Here is a 15145-nt window from a genome sequence, read left to right as displayed (position 1 = left end):
AATTCGTACAGTGATCATGTATTTGACTGACATTGCTATGTTATGGTGGCGCAGGCGATGCCAAGACATTGAACGGGGTACGTGCACCATTAAGACATGGGCTGATTTCAAGCGAGAACTAAAGCGGCAATTCTACCCAGAGAACGTAGAGTACCTGGCGCGGAAGAAGTTGAAAGCACTCCAGCACGGGGACTCACTCCACGATTATGTCAAAGAGTTTTCAGCCCTTACCTTGGAGATCACGGACATGTCCGACAAGGATCTACTGTTCAACTTCATGGACGGACTGAAGCCATGGGTCGAACTAGGGCTCCAACGCCGCAACGTACAGGACCTCGCCACGACAATGGCAGTGGCGGAGCAACTCAATGAGACCAGCTTGTTAGATGAAGAAGCCCCCAAGCTAGAAAGCCCGCGTTCCCCTAATTTGAGTGGGGGAGCCAGTCACCCACGCCCTCCGTACGACAACTCCAACTTCAACAAGCCACCAAGACAAGACTATGGGAAGAAGCCACAAGGAGAGCAAGGCCCTCAGCACCATTACAAGCCCAGAACCGCTAGGTCCCCAATTTCTTGCTTCCTTTGTGGGGGAAATCACTTGGTTCGCAACTGCCCAACCAAGAAGAAGATCAATGCCCTTGTCGCCAAGCTCAGTGATGACGAGCAAAGTGATGAGGAAAAGTCTATACAGGCGCCAAGAGTGGGCGCCCTCCAGCTCATCAACGCCATGGTCAAGAAAGAGGTCACATCCAAGCGGCCCACCAAAGCCCACAAGGGGCTGAATTATGTAGACATCACCCTCGGCGGGAGGCCGACCCAAGCCCTGGTGGACACTGGGGCCACCCACAACTTCATTTCGCTTGCGGAGGCAAAGCGACTCGGCTTGACCACCACCAAACAAACAGGGTGGGTCAAAGGCTGTCAACTCCGGGGCCAAAGCAGTAGAGGGCAAGGCTCGTGGAGTAGAACTCCAAGTGGAACCCTGGAAAAGACCCATCAATCTATCTGTGGTACCCTTGGATGGTTTTCAGGTTGTTCTTGGAGTGGAGTTCCTCACGCAGGCGGAAGCAGCACTTATGCCACACATCAGCAACTTACTTATTTTGGATGAACACTCCCCTTGCATGGTTCCTGTCTCATCAACCTTGCAGATACTTGGGAAGCAGCTTTCAGCCTTGCAATTGTACCAAGAAACCAACAACCAAGAAGACGGTGCCGCGTCTACAAGGAAGAACCCCTGTCAAGCATCTCACATCGACACTGGAACTGGTTGGGAAGTCGTCACCAGGAAGAAGTCTCCCCCAAAGCAGTTCCATTTCCAGTGCCAACTCCAATGCCAGCGCCCAAGTCAGCACCAACATCGGCATCAGCATCAGCTTCAACACCAACCACATCAGCGGAAGTCGACTTTGCAGCAGAAGCCGCAAGCGCCTGCAATTGATGGGCCCAACAGAAGACCCAAAGCCGTGTCAAACCTTGCCCACATCTATTACCACAACCACCGGGGAGAGCGAGTGCCACCCAAGCCATTTAGGGACCACATTCACATCATCCCTCAGGCTGAATCCAATAGTAGCCTTGTGAGTCACCCTTGGGGAAAAATACATGGGAACCAACACCCTAACAATCCAAAATATCATTTTGACCTAGCCCTGGCCACAAACCTTCCTAACACCAAGCTAGAGCAACCAAAATCCTACCTTGAAGCAGCCAGACAAGGACTTACCGTAGGGACTAGCCATAGGTTTTCCCACCATCTAGAATGCCTTGAAGACTTCCACCCATCATCATGCCTGGGCCTTGGAAGAGATAAACTTCGTGGAGCAGCTGAAGAACCTTCCTTCATCAACAGCAGATCGGAGCCTCAAGTAGAAGCTAGTCTTCGAGGACGAAGACTGAATTGAGTGGGGGAGACTGTAACAAGTGTTCTCTTTGCCACGCCATCAAGTGCCATCCATCGTGCCTACAGCCGCCACTCCAGTGTCCAAGTGTGTGTCACGGGTGGGCTATGCATGTACTTTTGTGTGGGGGATTGCCAATGGCATTATTGTAATACTGTAGTATGATTTTTCACATTTTTTATGTTTCTTATTGTCACTCCCCCAAAAGCATAACGTACTCTTTGAGGGGAGGTAGGTAGTCGAGTGAGCTCATAAGCGTGTAAAGGTTAAGCACGAGATCCCCTCGACACTGTACTGTGTGCTTGTGCTTACCACTGATTAATGCAATACAAGTTGCCTTTTGTCTAATTTGTGTGCCTTCTTGTTGCCTTTTGTGTGTTGTTGCTTGCATTTGTAGGCTTTCTCGACCCCATCGAGCGTTGCACGGGGCCTCGTCAATTAGCCCCGGGACATTGAGGCGTATGCCTCAGGTGCAAGAGGCATACGTCTCCTGCGCTTTTTTCATGAGGCGTGCTAGAGGTGTACGCCTCATGCGCCTCATGCACATCTAACATAAAAAGACAGAAAAAAGAAGGAAAAAAGGAAAGGAAAGAAAGAAAAGAAAGAAAGAGAAAAGGAAAGAAAAAGAAAAAGAAAGGAAGGGGAAAGAAAGTGGTTTGCCCCCTGCCCCTTCGGCTGGGGGCTTTGCCCCCCAGACCCCCCTTTTAATTAATGTTATGCATCTTTATTCTTCTTAATATAAAGATTTTTATTAAAAATAAAGAAAAATGAGATCCCCCCTTCCTCTTCATCCTCATCCTAACCCCCCCCCCCCTCTTAAAGAGGCTTACGCCTCCTTGTGTTCGAAAGGCTTATGCCTATTGCGTTCTGAACTACGCCTCACGCCTCTAGGTAGTGGAAGGCCTCGCGTCATGCCTCCCTGTTTTAAAACATTGGTTGTTTCTTACACTTCCAAGAGATGAGAGAGTCACCCATGAAGACGCACCACCCAGTAGTGGATCGGCGAGTGTCATGACAACCAACCCAGTCTGCATCAACATAAACTCTCAATTGTAAAGGTGATGAGGAAGAGAAAAACAGTCCATGAGAAGTTGTCTCTAACATAGTGGATGATGCGGCGAACAACAATCATATGAGGTTGCTGAGGGGCAAAAACAAATTGACTAATGACCTGAACAACATGTGAAATATCAGGCCGAGTCATAGTGAGATAGATCAAAGAGCTAACAAGTTGATAGTACAAAGTAACATCAGGAAGAATTAGGCCTCCAAATTTAGACAACTTGACATTCAGCTCCAGAAAGGTATCAACGTGTTTCTCATCAGTAATTCTAGCTAGTTTGACGAGATCAGAGGCATATTTTTGCTGAAAATGAAATACCCTCGAATGTTACAATGGACTTCCAAACCCAAGAAATAAGTAAGGGGGCCCAAGTCCTTTATGTGAAAGGAATTATGATTTATGAAGTAAGGACTTCAGCTCACAAATGTCATCATGATCATCCCCAGTTAAAAGCATGTCACCGACATACAACGGTAGAATAATGATACCCTGGGACCTTCTCTTAACAAAGAGATTAATCAAAGGAACTATGGTTATAGCCGACTACAACATCTCAAAAGCGCTCAAACCAAGCCATGGGTGCCTGCTTCAAACCATATAGGGATTTCTTTAGGCGACAGACACGTGACGAATCACTGCAATATCTAGGTGGAGGCTTCATGTAGACTGTCTTCTTCAGTTGACCATGAAGAAAAGCATTCTTCATGTCTAGTTGGCAGATAGTCCAGGAATGAACAGTAGATATGGCTAGAAGAGTTCAAACTATAGTGATCATAGCAACCGGGGCAAAAGTTTCTTCATAATCAATCCCATATTCCTGACTGTATCCTTAGGCAACTAACCGAGCCTTATACCAATCAAGGGAACCATCTGATTTTAGTTTGATCGTTTAGACCCAATGGCTTTCAACAATACAAGCATCTGGAGGAGCAGACACAAGATCCCAAGTATCATTCTCATGGAGGGCTTGAATTTCGGCATCCATGGCTTCTTTCCACTGAGTACTTCTAGTGGCTTGCTGATAAGATCTAGGAATATCTGTGGAAGAAAATACAACAGAAAATGAACTATAGTTTGAAGGAAATCCATAGTGGTCAAGAGGTCAAGAAATACGAGTAGAACGACGAAGTGGAATAGCAAAACTACCATCTGAAATAAAAGGGTCTTAGGGGGTTGTAGGCACAGAAGGATGATGCTCTAGATCGGGTGGAAGGGGGGTTGAAGGCGCAGGAACTGGGGCATGTGGCCGCTTGCGGGTGAAGATGAGAAGATCTCTCTTAATCGAGGAAGCAGGAGTGTTATCTGAATCAAAATCCTGCAAAACAGAGATAGAAAGAGCAAACAGTCTAGCAATTCCAGCAAAGAAGGAAATATGTTCAAGAAACTTAACATTCCATGAAATCCGAATACAACGAATAGCAGGGTCATAACACAAGAATCCTTTGTGGTCAGGACTATATCCCACAAAGGCACACATAGCAGACTGAGTAATTAATTTAGAATGTTCACGAACAGGAAGATGTACAAAACAAAGACAACCAAAAACATGAAGACTGGAGAAATCAGGGGGATGACCAAAAGGTTTCTAGAAGGGAGAAGTGTTGCCGAGATCAGAGGAAGGAAGATAGTTGATCAAATTCCAAGTTGTACTGGCTGCTTCTACCGAAAACAAAATTGGAGTGTGGGATTCCTGTAGTAATGTCTGCACAACACTAAGGATATGTCCATTCTTCTATTCAGCCACACCTTTCTGATGTGGAGTGTCTGGGCAGTTGCGGTGAGCTTGAATTCCATAACTCCTCAAGTAAGCCTAAAAGTCTCCCTCCCTATATTCTCCCCTTGAATTTGAACGGAGGATACTCACATTACACTTGAAGCGAGTTTGCACCATAGTATAGAATAATTTAAATGTGGCAAAGACTTCTTATTTGTGCCGTAGAAAATAAATCCAAGTGTATTTTGTACAATCATCTATAAACAATACAAAGTATTTGTATCCCAATCGTGAAGTAATATAAGTAGATCAAACATCACTATGTATTATCTCAAAAGGTTTAATGGCATGTTCAGAAGTGTGAAGAAAAGGTAAAACTTGACTTTTACTCAAACAAGTAGTGCAAGAAACATCAAAAGCATGAACAGGAGGAATTTTATTCTTAATTAAACTAGAGTCAAACAAAAACTTCAACTTTTGAGAATATGGATGACCCAATCGTTTATGCTAGAGGTGTAAATTGGGCCATGCTGCCTACGGCCCCACACGGCCCGATATGACCATGCGGGCCGTGCTGGGCCTGGGGTTTTAGGTCCACTGGCCGGCACGACATATATATATTTTATATATATTTATATATTTTTTACATATAGTTATATAATATTAATATAAGTTATAATTATATAATAATATATTAATAAAATAAATATATTTTTTAATTTTATTATACTAATTTATTTAATTATTGCACATATAAGCAATTTTATACACAAAATTCATAAAAAATTAAAATTTTAAGTTTTTGTCAATTTTTTTAAAATAAATAGCTTTGGCCCGATGCACGGCCCAACCTGGCCCAAGGCTCGACCCATGGGCTAGCCCAGCCCGCAGTATGACACGACACGGCACGGGCTCGTGAGCCAGCACGGCACGGCCCGCACTTTGCGCAGGCCGCCCACGGGCCGTGCCGTGCCGTGCCGGCCCGATATGGCCCACTTTACACCTCTAGTTTATACCATAAATCCCAAACATTATTTCTATAACTCAACAAAGAATCAAACATAGAAGAACTAAGCAAAGTTGAGGATTCTCCTAATTGAGATTTCTCGAACTCCAACGCAAACAGATGGCCCACCTACGCCCCTTACCTTTCACCTTCCTAGTGTACTGGTCCTATATCAAGCACCGTCATGAGAAAAAGGTGAGAGCATTTCTTTCAACAACAAGTTGACCAACATAAATCAGATTAGTAGCAAGGTTGGGTACTAAGAGGGTTTTGGAGAGGGAAGGATCTAGTGGGTGACAGTTTAAGGGACAAGTCATTACTACCAATAATGTCTAATTTTTCACCATAGGCAGTAATAATGTGTTTATGGTGAGTCTCAGTAGATGAATTTGGGTGATTGAGGTAGGCTCCTGTTATATGAATGGTGGCACTTGAATCTATAATCCAAGCATGTGAAGGGGAAGAACAATATGCAAAGAACTTACCAGACAAGCCAATAGCAAAGAAAGCAAAGGATATAATAGAGGATACCAATTGCAGAACCTTTTCTTCATCCATAGCACCAATTGAATCATTTTTCACTATAGAATCATCCTTGGTGGATAGAGTGTCAATTGCCTGTCCATCTGTTACTTGATAGACTGGGGTTGAGTCTTTTTTTGAGAACCCTTAGCTGGTCGGATTTGACAATTTGGAATGATGTGACCATGTTGCTTGCAATAGGTGCACACATTCTTCTTCTTACAATGAGAGGCAATGTGTCCAAAACCCTTACACTCATAACACTGGGTTTTAGAGAAGTCCTTGGAGATTTACTTCTTACCTCCATGAGCAACAAAAGTTGTTTCAGCCCCTACTTCAGACATCTTTCCATCAAATCCGGCTATAGTGAGAAGCCTAGTCTCTTCGCTCAGTAGCTCCCCTAAAATAAAATCCAGATTTGGAAGTGTTCCCCTACTCAGAATATTGGATCTGATTATCTCATATTCAGGTCTAAGCCTCATCAAAAACTGAGTTACCCTCCTCTTCTCAAAGTGTTTTTGGAGATATTTCACACATTCCGCTGAGTCTGAGGGATCAATATGGACGATTTTGTATTCAACCCACCAATCAAGAAAACCTGAATAATATTCTTGTATCTTTCTATCTCCTTGACTGTAGGAAAATATCTCTAATTCTATTTGGAACTGTTTAGATACATTGGACTGTTGATAAACTTTCTCCAAATACGAATACATTTCATAGGCTGTTTTCATTCTTCTCATAGCTACAGAAATATGATAATCAATAGAACTAAGACTCCAAGAAACAAGCTTGTCGTTATCCAGTTTCCATTGTTGTAAGGCTTTGACCTCGGCTTCAGTTCGTTTAGTGACAGTCCCATTCAGGTATCCTTCCAAACCTTTCCTTTCAACATAAAAATCAAAATGGAACTTCCACATCGCATAATTCTGTCCATTCATCTTCACAGGAATAATATCCCCTCTGCCTGACGCCATTACAGCATAAAACAACAAAAATAGGGTTCGACAATAGTCCAAAAGAACTAGACTGAAGTAAAAACTGATCAAAGCAAGCAAGATAATCAGTAATTGAATCCAAGAGAGTCAAAAACTGAGAAAAGAAACCCCTTACCGTCACTAGAGATTGTTTAAGATCCAGTAATAGAAGAAAACTGGATACACAGTCCAGAAAAGGAAAGTCTGGAAGCAACCACCCAGAAGAGATGTACAGATCTCTCTCAAAACTTCACAGATCTCAATGAAAACTTCAGAATATGTTGATGAAGGCTAGGCGACAATTCCTTTCAAATCTTACTGCAAACTGATGTCAAACGAGAGAAATCCAATGAAATCTCTCTTGCTAGGTGCACAGAGTACAGAAAAATGGTTCTTGGAAGATCAAGACAGTCCAGGACCAATCAGCAGTGATAAAAGTTCTCAACTGATAAAAAAAGGAGAAATGGATCAAAGAGCAACCTGCTCTAATACCATGTGAACCGAACTGAGAACAAGAGAAAGTACAGATTTAGGGGTGTCAAGAATAGCCGACCCCCACCCCAAAGAGTCCCTTTTATATTAAAAGATATAAAAGATATGTACAGTTACAAGAATTCCCTTATAGGGCTGAAAGATAAAGGAAACAAATAAAATAATGAGAATACTGTTACTGTACAACAAAGGCTATACTAATAATGTACATCAAAATATATCTTCACAAATAGTGAGACTTCGGAAATCCCAAAGAAGACCATAAATTCAAGCAAACTCAATGTAGTGCATATCACGAAAGTTTTCTCAAGGATAAAAGAGGGCCTAGTGGGAGCTGGACCGACAAGTAAGTATAGAAAGATCTACAGAAGAAGGATTAAATTAAGATCTTCGAGTCAGGAGAAATCTTGCCCGGTTTCTTCATTCTCATCCAATGGGGTCAGAAATAAACCTCGTCAAGATGGTTCTAACTAGGAGATGCCAATCAATCCGGACTTGTCAGAGAAAGTTGTGAGGGATGAGTTTGATTCGAGTGAGGTCTCTCCTAAGGAGGATCCGAAGGATAAGAAGAAGAAGAAAGGTGGGGTGGTTTTGAAGACTCTAGTTGATAGAAAGGTGGAAGTTGGTAAATCCCTGGGCTTGTTCTCTTTGTAAGGAAAGCCTTGGAAGCTCATGAGAGACAAAGGAGAGAAGAAAGCTTGAGAAAGGTCTCTGAAGAGTTAGTGGGAGAATCTTGGGATAAGGAGGGAGGCCAAGAAGAGTTTGGTGAGGTGGAAGATTGACTTGTGGCTTTGCAAGTGAATTGCTTCTTTGGTGTGGTTGTTGCAGAAATGATGTGTTCCTCTTGTTTTCTCTGTTTTTGTTGTTTTTGTTGTTCTTGTTGGTTGGCCATAGTTGTGTGGTCTGGGGGGTATTATCTTAACACCTGCTCTGAGGTTGTATTCAGTTTCTTTTTTTTCTTTTAATAATTTTTTCCTTACTTATCAAAAAAAAATTCAAAAAATGCAATCTATGTGCTCCTTGGGTTTGATCTAGGAGGATTATGATAGATGCCCACTATCAATTCCACCAATCCCCCCCCCCCCCAGCAATCATGTGCCTACTTAGATGCCCACTATCCCTAATTTCTGCACAGTTTTTCACCTTCAATTTGATTGTTCAAGTAATTCAACCCTCCAGTCTAGTTTGACTTTCAAAACATTGTTCATAATCCAACTTTTAAAACTCAAAGGGTAGACTGAATTGTAAGGGTAAATAGATTTTGAATTAACCAAGCAGCATGTACTTAATTCCTTGTAACTCAACTGCGTTAACAAAGTGGTTCAGTAAAATTCTCAAATTCGTACAAGTCAACTTAGCTAAATACCTTTGTTAGTGGATTCTGAATTTCAAGTTCCTACATATTGGTTAGAATGCCAATGGTTACTACTTCTCTCAAATGAGAGAGGCCATGCCCCATTAATGATCATGATGCCAAATTCTAAAATGGCAGCAGTGCTCTTTGTGGGGCTATTTTCAAGCTCCTAAACAAAGACAATTTCCAAAGCTACCTGTTCATTCACTATTCAAGCATAAATTTTACATTAAATAACTAAGCAAAAATTCCTCAATGTAAGAAAAAGACCTAGAATAAGTACCTTCACTCCACAAAGGATTGGATCATTACTGATCATATCAATCAATGGAGGGTTGCCCAAGGGGGTGCCTGTTGTCAATAAATCACCTTCTATTGGATTCCCATATACATTAACTGCATCCCATAAGCTTAGTAAAGAGTAACAAAACAAAACAAACTGTTAGTCTACCTTAAATACTGGGTTAAGGAAGAAATAACTCAGCAAGGCCAGTAGTAGGCAACCTGCAACCCCTGGTTAGGATAGAAGCAAGATCAAAGCGAAAACCATCTACATGCATTTCTGTTACCCAATATCTGTTGAACACCAAAACATTGCAGATTTTAACAACTTGTTGCAGTAAAAGAAAAAAATGATAGGAGAAATATAAAAACAAGGATGATAATTAGGTTTCTAGTTAGGTAATTTAATGGGCCTCGTTCAATAACCAAGGAATCCTACACATGACAAATTAGTTTGAAGATGAAAAGGAATCTTCAAATTCCTTCCCTACCTTTAGTCAAAGAAAAAAATTAAGCTGAAAACACCTTTCCACATGTACAGAATAAATCCACTTTTATATGCAAGTTTTTTATTAAAAAATAAAAACATTGAAAAGTTGATATTATTTGTGGGAAACATCAGTAGGTGTGGCATATTAATGATATGAACTTTTAGGATTGAACATGCGGCCAATCCATGGATCCCCCATATGATGTACAGACTGGGTGAACCGAAAGATCCCTCCATAAGGCAGAAAATACACAAATGCATACATACTGCAGATGCAAAAGGTTGCAAAAGTTTTGTGCACAAAATTTTTGAAGGTGAATTTAAGGAAAAGGTTTTATTCACCCAAATATAAACAGTAATCAATTAGAGAAATTGAAAGAAATTAAAGAAAAAGGGTCAGGAGATTCTGGTATATTTACCTCAAGCAATCTAATATAAATTGGCGCACAACAGGATGATTGCAATTAAAGGTGTTGCCACAACCTGAATAATTATAGAACTCTCCCTACAGCAATTAAATAGGCCATATCCTTATCAATAATTTATGATCACCAAGAAATTAAAAGACCTGGGATAGAAAAATTAGAGAAAAAAATTCTAGCAGTAGCAGGCTGCATGCCCTATGCACTGCAGCTTTAAAATATTATTTAGGCATGCCAGGAATAAAGAAAAGGCACATTGGCTCAGTAGGTCATACAATCTCTTAGTGTCTTTCAGAGGTGAAATGCACAAGCTACAACCACAAATTTTCATGCCTACTAAAAAAATACTTTCTTAAACCAGATAATGAATTCTCTACATTGTAGACATAAGGGATTCAGTAATTTTATTATTTTCATATTTTTCTTTCTCTACTCAGTCCCTTTACCATTTTACAGTCAACAACTAATAAAATCCAAAAAACAATGTCCGTGTTCAACAAAAATTAAAACCTAAATAATGCACATAATTAATAAATGCTTACAGATACCCATCCAAAAATAAACTTAAATAATGACCAAAAACTAAAATTTAAGACAACCAGAAGCAACAATCTAATCCATCTCCAAGATGAGAATTGAAGGAAAAAGTGCCATAAGAGGCAAAAACACCATACAAATTCCAGGAAAGAAAATGTAATATGTTCAAAAAAGAAAAAAGGGATTTCCATCACAAATAGGATCATATGTCAAAACCAAAGACAACAAAGAATAACCTATTTAATATACGAATCAACTATCAATATGACATTTTCATTGAATATTGCATTAAAACCCACCTCAAAAAAGAAAAGCAAAGTACACAACTGTTTTCTTTCTTTTTCTAAATGGTATTTGCATATCTGCGTATTATTTAGTCCCTGTTGTATGCTATTCCTTATTTCTTTCTTTGTCTTCTTCTTCTTTAGCCCTATAAGGGCTTTTCTGTAATTACACACACACACACACTCATACACGCATATGTTTAGGGTGGGGCCGATTCATTCTCTGAAATATCCCTGATTTCTGGTGCTTTCTCTCTAGTACGAACTGGTTTTGTGACTGTGACATTATTCAACTGAATAAGTAAAACGGAGTCCTTTTTCTTGAAAAGGATACATGTAAGTTAATTAAAATACACAACCCACCAAAGAAATCTGTAGGTATACCTTAGGAGCAAGCATATAATAGGCACTGTTATCAACACCTCTAAATGATAGGACAGGGCCATTCTCATTGCCCTCAGCTGTATGATTGAAGACAACATCCAAAAGCACCTGAAAAGCAAGATCACAGATAGAAATCAACCAGAAAATTAAAGAAACTAGAAATAACATTAAACACAATATAAGTACATATCACCTCAATGCCTCGTTTATGTGCTTCTCTAATAAGAGTCTTGACTTCATTTATTGCATCACGGCCACAATTAAGTATACCACCTGATGAATATCTTATCATTGGTGAGAAATAATTCACAGTAGAATACCCCCAAAAGTTCAGCCTGCACCAAAATGTAATATTTGATAAGAAACCATTAACTTTTGACAATAAATATGAAGAAAGATTCATAAATGTCCATGATCAGCCTCTACTGTGCAGTAGAGATAGAGAAAGAGTATGGAGTATGGACAATAGGATGAAAACAGCAATAAATAGGGAAGAAAAAGGAGCTTTCAATTGTGAGAGAAAAGCTATTCTTCCAATTAGCCAAGCATCTATTTATATTAGTCTCTCAAAAAAACAATGAAATTACATCAATGTCCCTGTTTAGTAGCAAAACAGCATTGGCTAAACTGCCCCACTTAGTTAACAAAAAATAATAGACTATTATACCCCTAAATAAAAGGTCTTAAGTGCGAATAAAACAAAACCAGAAACATAATTATGAGAATCTTTATAAGGAAGTTTGGAGGATTAGACCAGCTTTAGATGGCCTGCAATTCAAGTCTTTGTCGACTGAACAAGCTAGAGACCTGGAGACGCCCTTTTCTGAGAAAGAAGTGTGGGTGAAGTGATAAGAGGTTTAGAGGGGGATACGGCCCCGGGGCCCGTTGGAATCACAGTTCTATTCTATAAAAAATGTTGGGGAATCGTGAAATAAGGTGTAATGCATGTGTTAAGGGAGTTTCATGAAAGGGGTACTCTCGAAAGAAGTTGAGGCCACACATTCATCACTTTAATCCCCAAAAAGAAATGGGCAGTGAAGTTGAGAGACTTTAGACCCATTAGTCTAGTGAGCAGCCGCTACAAGATAATAGCATAACTTTTGGAAAATAGAATGGCAAAGGTGGTATCAAGTTTGATTGCTGAACCTCAAAGTGTGCTCATTGGAGGTAGATTGATTGTGGACGGAGTGCTCATTGCAACGAAATAATACTCAAGGAGAAATGTGGTCGTGCAGGGCTGCTGTGTAAAGTGGATATGGAGAAAGCTTATGACCATGTGAATTGGAAATTATTGGATTATATGTTAAAGAGGACGAACTTTGAAGAGAAATGGAGAAATGGGAAAAAAGTGTGCCTTTCTTCCTCATCTTTCTCAATGGTGGTAAACAGGAGTTCTTTTGGGCTGTTTTGGAGTTCTAGGGGGCTGAGACATGGGGACCCCCTCTCCCCACTCTTGTTTATCTGCATGACAGAAGCCCTTTCCAGGCTTGTAGAGGCAGACAGGGAGGACTAGTGGAAGGTTTCAAAGTAGAGAATGGGGAGGTGGAGATTGCTCTGCTCCAATTTGCAGACGACACTCTTTTCTTCTGTAATGCTTCGTGGGAGCAAATCTGGAATGTAAAAGCAATATTAAGATGGTTTGAGGTGATCACAGGTTTACATATTAACATCCAAAAGAGTGAAATAATGGCAGTCAAGAATGTCTTAAACTTGGAAGCATGGGCTGCTGATTGGGGATTCAGAGTTGGTAACTTCCAACAAAGTACTTGGGTATGCCTCTGGGTGAAATTGCAAATCCAATTTCATTTGGGAGCCTGTCATTGAAAAAGTGGATAGAAAGTTGGCCTCTTTGAAGACAAAATACTTATCAAAAGGGGGTAAAGTCACCCTAATTAGAAAGAAAGATGAGAGACTTTCTTTGGAGGGGTGGAAGGAGGAGTCAAAGTGCCATCTAGTGAGTTGGAAAAATGTTTGCTGTTCCAGAACTAATGGGGGTTTGGGAATCAGATCAGTAAAACAGGTCAACAATGCTTTGTTGGGGAAGTGGTTGTGGAGATTCAATGAATAACTGGACAGTCGATTAATTGTAGCTAAGAATGGTTCCAGCAGCAGGGAGTGGGAAACAGACAAAGTAAGATCATCTTATGGGTGTTCAGTTTGGAAGGCAACACAGAAACACAATTCTCAGTTTATGGAGGGTATAAAGTATGAAGTTGGCAATGGTGAGAGAGTTCTTTTTTGGAAGGATTACTGGTGTGGGAATGGTCCACTAAGGGTTCTATTCCCAGACCTGTTCGAGATTGCTACCAATAAGGGTGCATCTGTGGCGGATTACCTAGAGAGGCAAAATGGGCTTTGTATATGGAACCCCCAATTCAGGTGGAACTTAAATGATTGTGAGGAGACCTCCTTGGTCAGGTTGCTCCAGGTTCTTTATGATTCAGGAACATCTGGAGTAGGGGAAGACAAAAGAAAATGGTTATTTGAGAAATCAGGGATTTTCTGTAAAATCTTCTTATAACAATTTGGTAGGGGAGGACACTTCAACCTAGTGACAGGATTTGAGCAAGGTCTGTTCCATCCAAGCTGGCTTTCTTTGTTTGGTCCACAGTGCTGGATAAGATCCCAACTAAGGACAATTTAGCTAGGAGAGGTATGGAGGTGGCAGATATGGCTTGCATTCTTTGCAATGATTGCATAGAATTTAGTAGTCATTTGTTACTGCAATGCGAATTCACTTATTGGATTTGGACAAGAGATTTTGTTTGGGATTCACATGTGCTTCCCGGCTGATGTGATGGGATTCATTGGAGCTTGGTATGTAAATGGATTAAGCAGGTCTAGAATATTAGCTTGGAACATCCTCCCTTCAGCAGTTTTTTGGGCAGTGTGGGATGAAAGAAACAGCAAAGTTTTTGAAGACAGACAAAGTACAAAAGAAGAGGTGTTTAAAAGGATTTCAGGAATGATGCATTCATGGCTGGAAAAACACCCTTTATTCAAAAATAAACATTCATGCTCTTTCTTTATCAGGATTTCCTTTTGTAAGGAGTTCAGAATTTTGGTTGGGGCTAATTGTTTGGGTATACCGGTTTATTTCCTCTTGTACAGATTCTCGTTGTACAGGGATCTGCATAGTTGTATGGTGTTAAGAATATTAATGAAATACTTTACAGTTTCAAAAAAAAAAAAATGCTCCCAACACCCCCCTCAAGCTACTGTGTATATATCATATAGAATCAACTTGGAAATAATGATGTCACCCTGGGCTCTAGGTAACACCTTGTTATATAAATCTGAAAGCTGAATCTCAAAAATGATAAATGAGGTCTCTATACCATTACTCTGTATCCTCTCACATACAAAGTGGCAATCGACTTCAATATGTTTTATTCTCTCAGGCTCTCATGAAATACTGGTTTTGAGGAAAATAAGTATACCAGCCTGACTGTCACAATGAATATGCATAGGAAATGGAACTGGAAATGCCATCTCTTGAATAAACTCTTAATCGGTGTAAGTTTTCCTATGATGTGGCTCATTGCCAAATAATTGGCTTTGAAACTAGACTTAGCAACTACACTACTTACTCTTCCAAGACAAGATTAGCCCTAAGAAATGTACAGTAGCCTGTACCCTGTAGTAGACAGATGGTTTGAGAGTAAACCAGCCCAATATACATCAGTGTAATTTGATATAGCAAAATGTCCATAATCT

General features: G+C 40.5%; 1 protein-coding gene across 1 annotated transcript in view; it reads right to left on the bottom strand.

Annotated features, from left to right (window-relative positions):
* The window catches only part of ISA1 (isoamylase 1), a 124337-nt gene that overhangs the window by 49195 nt on the left and 59997 nt on the right, over positions 1–15145 (bottom strand). Inside the window, exons 6-10 of the mRNA XM_010264992.3 lie at positions 11622–11763; positions 11429–11536; positions 10221–10306; positions 9534–9605; positions 9313–9439 (exon numbers count right to left, since the gene is read on the bottom strand). Coding sequence (XP_010263294.1) covers positions 9313–9439; positions 9534–9605; positions 10221–10306; positions 11429–11536; positions 11622–11763 — 535 coding nt within the window. The remainder of the gene's footprint in view (positions 1–9312; positions 9440–9533; positions 9606–10220; positions 10307–11428; positions 11537–11621; positions 11764–15145) is intronic.

Source organism: Nelumbo nucifera, chromosome 8 (genome assembly GCF_055504915.1).
Source record: "Nelumbo nucifera cultivar China Antique chromosome 8, China Antique-T2T, whole genome shotgun sequence".
NCBI classification, from domain to species: domain Eukaryota; kingdom Viridiplantae; phylum Streptophyta; class Magnoliopsida; order Proteales; family Nelumbonaceae; genus Nelumbo; species Nelumbo nucifera.
The sequence above is the reverse complement of the archived record's forward strand: the minus strand, read 5'-3'. Positions and strand labels throughout refer to the sequence as shown.